This window comes from Xenopus laevis, chromosome 2S (assembly GCF_017654675.1).
Source record: "Xenopus laevis strain J_2021 chromosome 2S, Xenopus_laevis_v10.1, whole genome shotgun sequence".
Classification (NCBI taxonomy): domain Eukaryota; kingdom Metazoa; phylum Chordata; class Amphibia; order Anura; family Pipidae; genus Xenopus; species Xenopus laevis.
This window is the reverse complement of record NC_054374.1, coordinates 117,719,417-117,735,485: the sequence shown is the minus strand read 5'-3', so window position 1 is coordinate 117,735,485 and position 16,069 is coordinate 117,719,417. Positions and strand designations below refer to the sequence as shown.

Sequence of the window (16,069 nt, the reverse complement as noted above, 5' to 3'; positions counted from 1 at the left end):
GTACCCATTTTAGATTCAGTAGAATGTGTACTTTCCAAAAATATATGGTTTTGGGGGGTAAACATATATTTCTGTGTTTTTACCCCACAAAAATGCAGTCAATGTGTTGATTTTTCATTTGCTGAAGTTACCCATGGGACTGTTTGTATGCGCTAACTTCATTTTGGGGCCTCTAAATGCCAGATACTTTGGTAAACTTATGAACAATGACTACCAAAATGTTCAGAGGAACCCTGGCAATCATATTTAGGGTGCTTTTTCTTAGTACGTAATGATACATGGGCGATATGGTGCTGGGAAGCTGAAGGTTTGAGGCAATTTTCAGATATTTCACCAAAACCGACAATTTTGGGAAAGCCTTGCGACTCAGTAGTTTGGAGCAGAAAGGCATGGGTACCCATTTTAGCTTCAGTAGAATGTGTACTTTCCAAAAATATATGGGTTTTGGGGGGTAAACATATATTTCTGTGTTTTTACCCCACAAAAAATGCAGTCAATGTGTTGATTTCTCAGTAGCTGAAGTAAAGTCCTGAACAATTTGGATGTGATAACTTCATATTGGTGTCTCTAAATGCCAGATACTTTGGTAAACCTATGCATAATGGGTATCAAACTGTTCAGTGGACCCCTGGCAATCATATTTCAGGTGCTCTTGGTACCTAATATAGTTTGGGATATGCGGAGCAGCAAAATAAAACCTTTGAAATGATTTTTCAGAATTTTGAATTTTTTTATGAAAAACCGCTATGTTCAGACAAGCTTTTATGTTTGGTAGTTGGGAGTAGAGAGACATAGTTACCCATTTTGTAATCGGCAGAATGTGTACTTTTCAAAAATGTATGGTTTTCTGGGGTAAACCTACGGTTTCAGGATTTTTTTGCCTTGGAATCTAAAGCATGCCGTTTTCTGCCTTAGTGCTTTCAAAATTCGTTAATATACTGCCGGGAGTTTTTGAGGTACAGAAGTCCTAAATCTCCCTAAAACTATACATATCTGGTATTGGCACGTTCGAGAGACATAAGGCTTTCCAAATCAGTTGGATTTTCCTCCGTAAAATGAAATATTTTTCTGGTATAAATTGATATACGATGAAAAATGGTAATTTTTCTTTTTTTTTTGGTATTTAGCACTATAAATTTTTTTGCACAGGTGGAAATACATGAAAACTCAGGCAGATTTAGAAAGCTCAGTTTCTACCAAAAAAAACAATGTATAGTTTTCCTAGGTAAACTATAGGTTTCCCCTCAGAAAATGCCCCTAAAGTGAGAGAGCACAAAATGTTTCAAAAACGGCTGGCATTTCGCGTAACCAAAATGTGAAATTCTGCTGGCACTTAAAAGGTTAAGGGAGGCAATATCTCGGAAAGCTGTACCAATAAAAACAATTTACTGTATCTATTCTATTTTTAACTCATGATAACAAAAAAAATAGTGAACATGCTCTTCGTGTGTCCTTGGCTCTTGTGCACTTCATCTAGCAGTTAACCATGGCTCACCAATATCAAGGTTGTTTAGCGTTATTTAGAATTGTTTAAAAAATAACTATTTATGTTCATATAAGACCAAAAGGCAAAATTATTAGTTTACTGCTGCTAAATCTTCTCCTCTATTAGAAGTAAATAAAATGCATACTTTAGGTATAAGAAAAATCCGCACACCGACATATAGAAAAAAATATATGAATCCAACAATAATTGGCAACATAAATCCAAGTGATAAATAGTATTGCACGCCAGTCTTAAAGATAATCTGCACTAAATATTATTTATAATATAAATAACATTATACACGAAGCATTAAAGGAATTGCTCAGTATTAAAAAAATAAAAATTGGGCAAATAATAAAAAATGTTTCTCATGTAATTAGCCAAAAATGTAAAGCTGGGGCAACTGGATGTCTAACATAATAGCCAGAACACTACTTCCTGCTTTTCAGCTCTGTTGGTTTGCACGGACTGTCTACCCTGGTTACCAGGCAGTAACTTGAGGGGGGGCTCTAATACATCTGCCATGGAAGGGAGCCCCACTAAAAGATATATTGGATCTAACTGTGAATGAAAATCTGACACCCAACTCCTGCATGAAGGGAGAATAAAGGGAAATAGATGCTGAGAGAGGGAGAGTGAAGATAAACTTGATTATTTCAAAAATGGTAGAGAATATTTAATTGGTTTTATTTAGATAACCTAAACTGACGCTTATACAGGGTATTAAATTAAATTTTTGCAATAGTTCCCCTACAATAAATGTGTTTTATTTGTATTTTGTCACTGGGTCATCCACTCTTAGAACTGTTTTCTTCTAAAACATGTTCAAAAGCTTGGGGCACCTAGAGGTAATGGTCCCCATAGACGCAAAGATTTCTCTTGCCGAACGACCGATTTTAGGGAAGCCTGACCAATCCTTCGAAATAATCGTGCGGTTAGTGGGATTCGAACGATCGTACATCTTACGATTTTTCGGCCGACATCTGTCAGGAAATTGATTGGCCAGGTCAAAAAATCTTTGTCGGTCCCAGTGCAATCTATCTATGTTTGCAGGGCCAAGCACGCAGCTCCCCTTTGTTTTCCTGGCATATTGGTCTTTTTAGTTGATGGTAAATTCGTACGATCGTTCCGAGAAGATTGTGGTCTCACGATCAGGATCTGATCTTTTAAAAATCTCAACATCTATGGCCAGCTTAAGTCACTCACATACCTGGGCCCACTTTGCAATGGTTTACATATGTGCAGTGTGGTACTCTATGCAAATAGTACCCTTCATACACAAAATAAACCATTGGGCAAGTGGGTGGACTTGGTACCAAATGTAAACAAGAAATCAAATTGCAAAATACAGCTATATGCAAACAGCTACGAATGCAATTTATTCTTTACTATGGTCCCATGGGAAATAACATTCCAATATTTCAGCCATTTCTGGATAACGGCTCCAATACCTGTAACAGATACTGAATATTTATAATACAATATATAATATTAATTACTTACCAATGCTTCAGATGCACATTGAAAAACATAACAAATGTACTGATTTATCCCAGGCTCCACACATTCACGGCAGACCAAACCAAAATGATCAATGTGTTTAATACCCTGGGTGGGGAAAAAAAACAAAGTATTACTTGCCATGGTATCTCTTAGAACAGGTATAAAGAGAACAGATACACACTTCACTGATCTGTAAATCAGAGTGGTCTCTAAGAGCAATAACACATATTACGTTTTGTTGCCCACTGTAGCCGAGATCAATTGTCATTGAAAAAACGTCTCAACCGGCTAGCCACATTGCATAGGTTTTCCCAGTTGCTGATGAGAAAACAAGAGGCGTCTCGTTGGCTACTGTAGCAAAGATCAATCTTGGGCAACAAAGCGTACCGTGCACCATTGCCCTATACTTCCTCCCTCTGCAAATTAATCAACTCGTATGGTTTCCAATACCACCTCTATGCTGACGAAACTCAGATCCATCTCTCATCTCCTGATCTCAACCCAGAACTCCTAACTCGCGTCTCCTCCTGCCTGTCCGCTATCTCTACCTGGATGTCGCAACGCCACCTTAAATTAAACCTCTCTAAAACTGAAATGGTTCTCTTTCCTCCAACTAACACCAGTAACATCCCGGAAGTATCCATCATAGTTAACAATTCCACTATCACCCCCTCTCCCCAGGCCCGGTGCCTTGGGGTTATCCTAGATTCTGCCCTGTCATTCACTCCTCATATCCAGTCACTTATTAAATCATATCAATTCCACCTAAGGAACATATCCAAAATACGATCATTTATCACCCAAGATGCTGCCAAAATTCTTATTCACTCTCTCATCATATCACGTCTAGACTACTGTAACTCTCTTTTAATTGGCCTTCCCCTCCAGAGACTGTCACCTCTCCAGTCCATAATGAACACTGCTGCGAGGCTCATATACCTCAGCAACCGCTCCTCCTCTGCCTCACCATTCTGTCAATCCCTGCACTGGCTTCCATTACCTTTCAGAATCAAATTCAAATTAATGACACTGACTTTCAAAGCACTTCATAACTCTGCCCCACCCTACATCTCTGAACTCACCTCTATATACTCACCCAACCGCTTACTACGCTCCTCTAATGACCTGCTACTCAACTCCTCTCTCATTACCTCCTCACATGCCCGCATTCAAGACTTTGCAAGGGCTGCACCCCTCCTCTGGAATGCTCTCAAACGGTCTGTCCGACTTTCTCCCAACCTTTCTGCTTTCAAGAAATCTCTTAAAACGCACTTCTTTTGAGAAGCCTACCCTCACTCTGTTTAACTACCAAACGCAACACCACATACAGTACCACATTTCTCACCCACTTAATTCGATCTTGCCCACTCCCACACCTTGTGTATTACTCCCCTCCCTTTAGAGTGTATGCCTATGCATAGGGCCTTCCTCACCTTTTGTACCTGTATTGATTGTGATGTATGTAACTCCATATGTTCTATGTATATAATTCATGTAATTTAGTTGTATAATCACATTTACTTTACAGTGCTACGCAATATGTTGGCGCTATATAAATACATGTTAATAATAATAATAATAATAAAAGCAACATTTTGTTTCAAAGCAAAACAATGGTGAGTTCTGGCTAACAGTGGAAGTGAAAAGTAGCACTAAGGAAAACTATACATTTTTATTCCTTTTATCAGCACTTATATTTGCATACTTGAAGTCAACTCTTACGGAATTGGTGCTACCCAGAAATATTTTTGTTTAATTTAAGGGTTCAGTTCTCCTTTAAGGGTTTCTGGGTAAGGGATTTTTCCATAAATTAGTCATACTTCATAGGGATACTGGGTCAAGCCAGCAAAAAAAGTTTGTATAAAGTTAGTAGCGTGCCTCTGGAGGCTGCTTTTTCAGGCATGGGATATGACCACTTTCTTCATATATTTATTGGCTGTGACTTTATTTATTGAAAATGTTATGAATCATCTCCATGTCAAGATTCACAAGCAACAATTCAACAAAACACTAAAGCAGCCTATCTGGTCTAGACATGTAGGAGAATGTTGGATCTAAATCTAAAGAAATTAATTTATGTAAACTAGCATTTATGCCACTGACAGAAATATGAGAAAAATATATAAAAATAGAATGTAAATTACACAAGTGTCAGAGTCAACAGCACTCTGTGGAAGTTTACATTGGTTAATTTTCTATAATCTATAAGTAGCTAAAAAAAAAGTTGTTGAAGCGGTTTCTGGCTTCAATTGAGTTATAAGGAAAAATAAATGAGTTTAAAAGGCTTTGAGCATGGTGCTTAAGGCTTGCTAGGTTATAATGAGTTGTTATGATAAAAATCATTGTCAATATTTATAAAGGTAGCCATGCACATAACAATTAAGATCTGTCCTGCAACCAGGCCGGGATTTGTGATGAGGCCTGAAAGGCCCGGGCCCAGGGTGGCAAAATATTAGGGGCGGCATGCTGCCCAGCTGATTACGGAGGAGCTCCCCGAAATGATGATACTGATGATATTGATATTCAGTTCATTTATTATGGGAGATGAGGGAACGATATCGACAAAAGCCTTCGATACCGGTCGTCTCGTTGATCGCCAAGAGGGCACTTTTGAAGGTGCCTGAACATTGGCCAAGGGTTACTGCCGAATCCTCAGGTAGAGGTAGAATTCTATTGTTTCTACCTGCATATCGGATGATTCAGCTCTTAATGTTTGTTGTGAAAACAACTGATGCGACCACTGGTTGCAGTCAGGGCTGAATTTCTTGCGCAGTTGTCACTAAGCCACATGGTCCTACCTAGACAGCACGGCCTAGGGGCCACGCTAATTATGCCTTTAATAATCTCTCCTTGCAAAGCAAATTATTTAAATACCTGAGAACATGATGATATATCTTTGAAATTCTTCTCAAGCTCCACAGTTTTAGTATCAGGGCTTATGAGATTGATTTCAAAACGGCCAACCTACAAAAGGAAATTCCAGTTATGTGTAATTAAAAATATATTTTACAACATTTCAACAACAACAAAAAATGTGAAATGGAGTTACTTTTATAGATTCTAACTTTGCTATTTTCTCATTCACCAGCTGTTTAGTTTCAGAAATGTTAAAAAAACAATTATTAAAAACAATTAAAAGGCAAACAGGTTAAGAGTGAAGCTAGAAGAGTTCTTAATTCCAGCACTTAAATATCTATTTCCTTCAAGCCAAATCTTATTTTGGACCCTACAAATAGTGACACCTAGTGTTAAATGGTTAAATAACCGAGACTAAATTAAATAAAAACCTTGCAGCTGTTGAAAGGAAAGTTCATATTTAAATTAACTTTTAGTACGTGATGGTCCTATTCTAAGGACACTACCTTACAAGGACCAAACATGGAGTACCTTTAGTCTCGCTCTTTGCCCTGTTTAGCCCAAGACATAACAAAAACAGAATTTTTGTGATTAATACAATAGGCAAAAAGAATGTTCAGCAGAAGCCCATTTATTTCACTCATGTTTATTATAAGGATATGCTACCCCTATAATCTAATGCTAGAAAATGTAATATTTCCACAGTGTGAGATAGGTATGTAATAAATGTATGGATCTGTTACTGTCATTTAGTACACAAACATTTTAGTATCAGCCAATCTAATTGTACAGTTTAACAAAGCATCATTAATATTTGAGAAGCCTCCATCCCAATTCTAGGTATCATGTTATTAAACACCTTTGTCAGACCTTTTTCAGTGTTGCGCCATTGTTCGAAGTTCAAGGTTGCAAAATAAAAGTCATTGTTTTCTATATCCTTGGTGGTGTTTCTTTAAAGGGTTGTTCGCCTTCCAAACACTTTTTTTCAGTTGAGTTGTTTTTATATTGTTCACCATAAACAAAGACTTTTTTCAATTACTTTCCATCTTTTTACTGGTTTCACAAAATTTAAAGTTTAATGTTCCTGTCTCCGGGGTTTCAGTCTGGCTCAGTCATCCAGAAGCATTCTGAACTGTTACAATTTGCTACATTTAATTGCCACGTTTAGTTGATCCAATTTCTCATCTGTATCTGTGGAATATTAGCAACTATTTTATCTAATAGTTGCCTTTAATGAAACTATGGGATTCTGGTCAGCAGAGACAAAGCTAAGAAATGCATAAATTTAGAACAGTTAAAGGTGAAAAATGAAACATTGCACTTCAATATTAGAAATAGAAAATAGAAAGTAATTGGAAAAAAGTCTTTATTTCTGGTGAACAATCTGAAACCAACTGAACTGAAAGAAAGTGTTTGACGGTGAACAACCCCCTTTATAGATTCAGATAGAGTCATTATCTTGCATATCTAATTTCAGCAACCGTATTTGATGATGTCAAGAGCTAAAACAGGAGCTGAATATTACATCTGTGCTAGATTCTTGAAGGAGAACTCAACCCCCGTTAATCAAAAATCCCCATCCCCTTCCCTCCATTGCCCCCCCTCCTGCTTTCTCCCTTGCTTAGTAAATTAATTAAAAAGGTGTCCCTGTCATTTACCTTGGCATGTTCATGCAGAGTAGCTCAGCGGAGATCTTCGGCGCCATCTTCTGTATCTTCGGGTTCCTCGTGGAACTGAGTGTGACACTGTGCGGAAAGCTCAGAAGATTGCCGAATGAAAAGAAGAGGATCCGAAAAATACAGAAGAAGATGGCACCAAAGAGCTCTGCTGCAGTACTCTGCATGAATATGCCAAGGTAAATGACAGGGACACTTTTTCAACTTAGCTACTAAGGAGAGAGATAGCAGGGAGAGGAGCCAATGGAGGGAAGGGCATGTGGATTTGTGATTAACAGGGGGTTTAGTTCTTCTTTAAAGCTAGAGCTGCCATCACCTTTAAGGCGAGAGTACTTTCAGGGTTCCTCTGTGTCAATGGGTGACATTTTATGATTCAGAAGATGGGACTGAACAGACTGAATGGCACCAAGTGCAACTGCACTCAGTTAGTGTAAAGGTGTCCCCTGGCTTCTAGTTTGCATGCATCCCCAGTAAAGTAAAGATGGTTCCCAACCGTTGTCTTCCACCTGTTGTTAATAATGCCAATCAAAACTTGCCCATACATTGCACATGCAAACATAGTTAACTTACATGCCTGCATTAAAGGGGCCAGGACAAGTAGAAGAAAGGCATGAACACTGGCTGTCTTACAGAGAGACATTCATTAGATGTGAACTACAAAAACATACATAAAAACAGTGGATATTTTTAATGTTTGAGTGTGTGAGAGAGACACAGAGTGTATATGTGTGTGTACAGTTTGGCACAACACAGGACTTGCAGGAAAAAAAAAAAAAAAAAGAGAGAGTTTATTTAGGATTCCACCCCACTTAAGAGCCTTTGTGATATAAATATATAGAATAGCAAAATATACTGCACTCATAGGTCTTAGCATCAATACATCTTAGCATACAAACATGCAAAATACCTGAAAAAGCATTGTTCTGTTCTTCTCAGAATCTGAGGGTTGGACATGGCTTGGTGCACTTGCATGCCTTCTTCTTGGCTGTATTTTATCTTGGACTCTTTTTTGAATTGTAACACTACTGCACCGAGTTCTAAACTCTTGCTGGTCTTCAAAGCCAGAATCTTCTAAAATCCTCTCAGGAAATGTTACTCTTGAACCAAGCAGATTGCTCTGACTACCGACTGTAAAAATCCCTGAATGATGCCCAGAAGAAGGGATGATATTATTCTCAGAGTCCTGCTCTAGAAACATATCAGAAGGGGAACCTGGGACATCAATTTCAGCTAAAGAAAAATCAGTGCTGGATTCTGAGCTCTGCTGTTCGGTCAGTGACTTTAGACGCTGGCGTTCATGTTGGCTGAATTTCTCAATGCAGTCATCCACAAGGGTAGATGGTGCCTTTTTATTTGCAATAACTACTTTCCCACAGTATAACACTTCATACTTTTGTGAATTATAAAAGGCATCTTCACTGTCTCTGCAGGGCTTAGAATCTTCTTTCAGAGTGACTTTAGAGATTTGGCGTATGCTGCTGATGATATCAGAAACCTGAGGGAAAAATTATACATATATTACAAATATATTTATAAATATGAGAAGAATTCTTATGCATAATGGAATATGGTTGTGGCATATGGTGGAGCACACTGAGTAGGAAATGCATATGCTTGCAGTCATGTTATTAAACATCATCCCCTTCATTCAAAAAGTATCTTCAACTATTGGAATCAATTCTGTTTAACAAGCTAAAAAGCTGGTGAAATCCTAATGAAATCCTACATTACGTAATGCAAAGAAAGCTACATGCCATCTCATAAAAAATAAATCACATTTGATGTGTCAATTTATATGCATTGCATAAGACATGTTGACACATTAAATTTGCTAATTTAACTGCAAAAATTGGCAAAGTCTTGGCTTCAGCAAATTGTCGATGTTACATTTTATATCTCTAATACTTCAGCCTCACCCAATACCTTTAATAAATAGGCTTTAATACATAGGCTTAAACTACCAGTGGGCCCAGGTGCCATGGTCATTTCCTAATGGGAGAAAAATTCTAAATAATGGAAGAATAGCAAGTATAAACAAAAGACTAGGAGAATAAAGAGGTTGAGCGAGGAGAGGAGGAATAATAGTTTGGAAAGTGGGCCCACAGTCTAAGGTTTTCTGGGGCCCCACGTTCTAAGGTTTTATGGTGGACACCTGGCATCCCAGTCTGACAACTGTGCATACATCTTTATATGAAAAATAAGGCTTTGGATCAACCATGGGCCCAAGTGGGCTAGGACTCCACCTATTTCCCCTCACTGAAGTCTGAACTCACAAATATCCTCCTCACTGGAACCTGAACTCACAAATATCTCCTCGCTGAAGTCTGAACTCACAAATATCCCCTCGATGAAGTCTTAACTCACAAATATCCCCTCAATGTATTCTGAACTCACAAATATTATCCTTGCTGAAGTCTGAACTCACAAATATGCCCTCACTGAAGGGCAATTCACAAATATCCCCTCAATGAATTCTGAACTCACAAATATCATCCTCACTGAAGTCTGAACTCACAAATATCCCCTCAATGAATTCTGAACTCACAAATATCCCCTCACTGAAACCTGAACTGACAAATATCTCCTCACTGAAGTCTAAACTCACAAATATCCCCTCAATGAATTCTGAACTCACAAATATCCCCTCACTGAAACCTGAACTGACAAATATCTCCTCACTGAAGTCTAAACTCACAAATATCCCCTCAATGAATTCTGAACTCACAAATATCCCCTCACTGAAACCTGAACTGACAAATATCTCCTCACTGAAGTCTAAACTCACAAATATCCCCTCAATGAATTCTGAACTCACAAATATCCCCTCACTGAAACCTGAACTCACAAATATCTCCTCACTGAAGTCTAAACTCACAAATATCCCCTCGCTGGCTGGTCTGAACAAATATTAACCTCGCTGAAGTATGAACTCACAAATATTATAATCGCTAAAGTCTGAACTCACAAATATCCTCCTCACTGAAGTCTGAACTCACAAATATTCTCCTCACGGAAGTCTGAACTCACAAATATCCCTTCACTGAATTCTGAACTCACAAATACCCCCTCACTGAAGTATGAACTCACAAATATCCCCTCAATGAAGTCTGAACTCACAAATATCCCCTCACTGAAGTCTGAACTCACAAATATCCCCAAAAATCAAAAAGCAGTTTTCAACTTTAGGGTATGAAAAATTATGAATTAAGTCTATTTTCACAGGGATAACTTTGGTTATGTGCCCAAGCCCTGTGGAAACACTTCACCCAGTGTAGCTGGCAGATATTTTTTTTCCTGTTTGTTTTTGGTTTTTAATATGCCTCAGACATTTAAATACACAATGCCCCTGGAAGCCACACTGTGCACATTCATTGAAAATATTATAATGCTGCCAGTGACAAGCAAGATTCCTGCCCCATGTTACACAAAATACACAATATATATACATATATATCTCATGTCTGTGATAACCAATAATAGATATTTAAATAGACATCCATTATAATAAATTACAAATACTGAAAATGTATGGAGTTTTCTTCTTAAGTAGACAGTAGACATCAATGCTGCAAATCTCAGATTAAGTAACAATGTTAGAATATTATATTATAGAAAGTGGCACATGGCTATTATCCAATGCCCTGAGGCTTTTTAAAGGGACGCTATACCTTTTTCAATAAGAATTTCTGTCTACGAGTATATAGAGGTATATTAATGGAGTTATTTGTTTTAAAACCCCTCGAAACATATAAGCATCAATATTTATAAACAGATTCTGCATTGTTCGCCTATGTGGTGCTTGAAATGAAAACTAACAGCACTGTTAAAATATGTATAGACTATCACTGTTAAAAAGACTCCATGCACCACATAAAGCAGCCCTCTCAGTATAATCACTCTCCTGTAGAAAAACGAAAGTATCTTGAAGCATGCCTTAACCAGTTCTGTGCCAGCAGTTCCAATGCTCAGGAGGGCACAACATTTTTGAAAGTACAGAATGTATTTTTGACACACTCAATTAGCTGCAAATTGAAATTTTAGACCTACAATTGGTAACACTATCATGCAGAGTAGGAAGGGGAATGTTATTACCTTTTCGAATAATTAAATGGGTTTGTATCTCAAATGTCTTAATGTTTCAAACCTTCAGCCGTTACTTCCTTGGGTTTCTTCACTCTCCACTTCACCTTGAGCTTTTCAAACCATACCCTCATTGTTCCAGCCTCAGATGACAAAACTACCCTTTATTGCAGTTTACTTCTTATTGCAGTTTACTTCGAGCACATAATGTAACCTTGCACATATGATTCCGATTATGTTCATTGTCATTTCTAAGTTGGTTTCAGCTTTAAGAGCCTTATGTTAAAGATAAAGACTTCTGAATGAGTCACATAAGTATTCCCCACGTACCAAATTATACACTGCCTCTCATAAGCACCCTTTCCATTTATAGCTGCAGGGACATAAGTGATACAAGGTACTCCAACTGCTTCATGGAATCTCAATGAGCTATATTACCATGGACTGGCAACCAATGGTGACCCAACTGTTGCACAAATAATAAATATAAAAAAAAATGGGTTTCGGGATCTCTAGATAAAATAAACTTAAAGGTATAATGAAAGAGTGACGTGGGCCACATTTACCAAGACATACAAAACAGAGAGGGTATTCATGAATGCATATTTGCACATTAGCAATATGTTTTATTATCTACAGTAGCTTGACACTTTATCAGCAATCAGACTCTTTATATTGAAAATATTGTAATTTTGAGATGATTACTAGTGTATCAGCAGCCCAAGTCCTAAACTTAAGAGAACCTCTGAATTGCTATTCACAAATACTACTGATTTGGCCTTATTCCTGGGGAATTTTATGGTGTTTATTTAAAGCTAGCCAAGAATCTGGCATGAAAGTCAAAGCAATATAATTAGTGTCAATTCTACATACAAGAGCTCCTCTAACAATCACCAAAATCTTTTAATACTTTGTGGTCATCTTCCAACAGAAATTCAAATTTTTTTTAAAATATGCACAATGGCAATATTATACACTGTACATCAGAACAATAAATTAGTAAAACAAAGAGGGGGTGTCATGTTCGATACCCTATATCCAGAACCCAAGCTAGGCTCCCTGGTCTCGGCTCTCTGCCTTTAACCGCCGCCTTTCACCTCGGGAGAAGCCATCGGCTAATCGGATGCCGCCAGTTCTTATTTGAGAGAGGAGCAAAGCTAACGGTTCTGGATGAGCAAAGGGGCACGATCGTCTCACCAGGATACTGGAAGGAAGAACACCACCAGGAACAGGCAGGCCGGGCCAGCACAAGCAGATTAGAATAGACAGACAGGCTGGTATCAGTATTAGAGAGCGTAGAATAGTCAGTGGACAGGCAAATGGTTAGGATTGGAGAGTTTGGAGTGAACAGGCAGGCAAGGATCAGGAATGTAGAAATCAGAGAAGTCACAGGCAGGCAAGGGTCAAACACAGATGATCAATCAGGATTTCAAATAGGAAAGCACCCAGGAACAAGCTAAATTGAACCTAACAACGGGCCATGTGAAAATGAACAGAGCCCCTTTAAATACTTTTGAATCTCGCGCCCTTGCGCAATGACGTCATCGCGCCGGCGCAAAAAACCCGGAAGTGCACGCAGCGCGCGTCATAGGGAAGCCGGCACAGCAAGGGAACAGACGCATGTGGCGGGCATCCCCGCTGGAGGCATGGCGGACACCCCTGCATGCCAACGGAACCACTGGACAACCAGGGTAAGGATTCCTTACAGGGTGTCATTGCTATAGTAAATACAAATATAAAATTCACAAATATAAAGTATAGTTACAATATAGATTAAGTAGTGTCAAGCAAATCTAATGTAAGGATATCAGCAGGGAAAAATAACATACAGTATATGGGGATTATGGAGCAGGCACTGCTCTTAGGCAACCAACCAAATAATAATCGTTTTAACAGGTTGCCACAAACTATAACATGATTTACAAGAATTACTTTTATTATACATTTCACATACAGATAAAATAAAAGATCTCCCATGAGTACTGAGTTAAGATGATCTGAATTAGCCAACCATGCAGGCCCTAATGTGTAGGTCAGCTGCTAAGTGTCTAGCTTTCTGTCAATATTACCTTTTTACAAAACACACTTTCATTGTCAAATAAGGGAAAACATTGCTAGATTTATTGGCCTGTCTTTATTTCACGGAAGCGGAGACTTTGCAAACATGCTGGAATTATTAGCGATATAATTGCACTCTATAATCTCATTTGTTGAAAGTTAGAAGACAGCAGAAATCCCCTAACAGTGCAAATGAAGCCAGATTGTAAACAACTGATGACTTTCACCTCATTATTTCATGGGTATTTAATAAAAGACATAGCTCAGTATTCTCTTTGTTCAGTAGAATGTTGGCTTGCTATTAGAATTGCCTGATGGAGGCATCTCTAACTACAAACTTACCTAGGCTCACCAAATCACACACATAGCCATATGGGTTAATGGTTTGCTACAGAGGGTAAAGCCTGCACACACAAGTCATTTTAAATGCAAGTGTATATAAAAATATATTTATACCTTCCCTTATATGGATATAAAAGGTGCTCAACGTGTTTAAAATGCTGACTTGGTCCTCATTAGGACCTTTTTTTTTTTTTTTTTTTTTTTAAGGACCTTAAAGGGTATAATAAGTAAATATAAAAGACTAGGAGAATAAAGAGGTTGAGTGAGGAGAGGAGGAATAATAGTTTGGAGAGTGGGTCCATGGTCTAAGGTTTTCTGGTGGACCCCTGGCATCCCAGTCAGACACTGGACCTGCTCCTATTCATCTTCCAATCTCATATTCAATCAGTGGATGGTTGCTAGAGTAATTTGGATTCTAGCACCCAAATTGTTGAAATTGCAAACTGTTGAATAAAATGCCAAATAACTTAAAAACCACAAATATAAAAATTAAACCCAATTACAAATTGCTAATATTTTATTTGAAATATACACACAGACACACACAATGTGAAAAAACTTTGTAGCACTCATGGGACCTTGTGATCTTATTTTATTTAGTCAATGTTTAGGTTTCATACAGGTGGTCTGTAGTACTTCCAGGAAAAATGTGAAAAACGCTGTGGGCAACAAAATTGCTTGTTTGTGTTATGATAAATGTTGACTGACAACATTCCTTACAGATTCACTCTATCTAAAGTCACTACTATAAATCGACTTTTTTCTGAACAGTCAAAACCCACAAAACACTTAAAATAACTCATTCCATGCATTGCTGTAAACAAAGCATAGTGACAGACGTGAATATTTTAAAAACCCCTACTTAATGCAGAAGAACCACATATATACATGACTCACTGAAACGTGTGTACAAATAATACAACCCCTGTTGTAAAATATGAAGATATTATAAGTTCATGTTCCATGAGTTCCATGTTCCACATAATTTATATTTTAAAACAGGACTTCATTATCCCACATACAATATACAGTTAAGTGGAAAAGCAACAAAACATGGATGATTTCTCAGTAATTTAAACAAATCTTAAACAAGATTGCAACTCAAACAGAATTGCAATCTTGCTTGCGTTTTTTGATGGGGTTGATTGCTTTTTCCCCCCTCCACTCGTGCTGCATTTTTGTTCCTCACAAACCTGTTTTTTTTTTGTTTTTGTTTTTTAAAAACTGCCACTTTTTTTTTTTTTTTTTTTTACAGAAAAATATGGTTGTAGGGAAAAAAAAAAACTCCTGCACAAAGATTAATACCTCTCAAAAGCAACCTATGATTTCCCATAAGTCATATTTCTCTGTTCACCGACATAAACAACAGCACCACAGCCCATGTTCTGTAAACTACAAACACTGAAACTTGTGGTTAGAATATTATTAAACACCTTGATACATGCACTGAATCCAATGAAAACAGGTACACAAATGGTGGCTTTTGCCTTTTACACCAAGATAGCTATGGAAAATGTTGCGGGGAAACATGGAAACAATTTTTACATCCTTTTGTGTTTCTTTTCAAAATGTGGTATGGTCACCCAAAAAGCAAGCATTGCCAGAACTGTGACCAGCCTGGAACATGAACTTTTAAAGTTTAATTTTTGCAAATAATGTTTCAAGAAATATGATGCATTCAAGTACAGACGAAAAATGTATGTGTCCATCATTTCTCTGGGTATCATCTCAGGGTAGCGCTAACATGATTTTCAATATAATAAGCTCTAGCTGGCAAGCTAAACATTTCAGAATTCTCAGTGAGGTTATATAGTTTGTGTACAAAAGCACAAAGCATCCAAAGGAAAAGTAATTACATTTGCTTTATCTTCAGCATGACACAATGGCATCAGCCCATGCAATTAAGGTACAAAGAGCATCTTCCTTCAAGCATTGCACATGTCCATCACCAAATAAAGCTATCAGTATATATGTGTTAACATCGGTGATAATTATTTTTCCTGGCGTTTTTCTAAAGGTCAACACCATAAGTTATTAAAATCCAACACAGCAACCCACCAAGAATATG

General features: G+C 37.7%; 1 protein-coding gene across 2 annotated transcripts in view; it reads right to left on the bottom strand.

Annotated features, from left to right (window-relative positions):
• The window catches only part of tbc1d4.S (TBC1 domain family member 4 S homeolog), an 83,000-nt gene that overhangs the window by 35,997 nt on the left and 30,934 nt on the right, over window positions 1-16,069 (bottom strand). For both annotated transcript variants that reach the window (XM_018249913.2, XM_018249912.2), the window contains exons 2-4: window positions 8,429-9,016; window positions 5,864-5,953; window positions 2,990-3,094 (exon numbers count right to left, since the gene is read on the bottom strand). In XM_018249913.2, coding sequence (XP_018105402.1) covers window positions 2,990-3,094; window positions 5,864-5,953; window positions 8,429-9,016 — 783 coding nt within the window. The remainder of the gene's footprint in view (window positions 1-2,989; window positions 3,095-5,863; window positions 5,954-8,428; window positions 9,017-16,069) is intronic.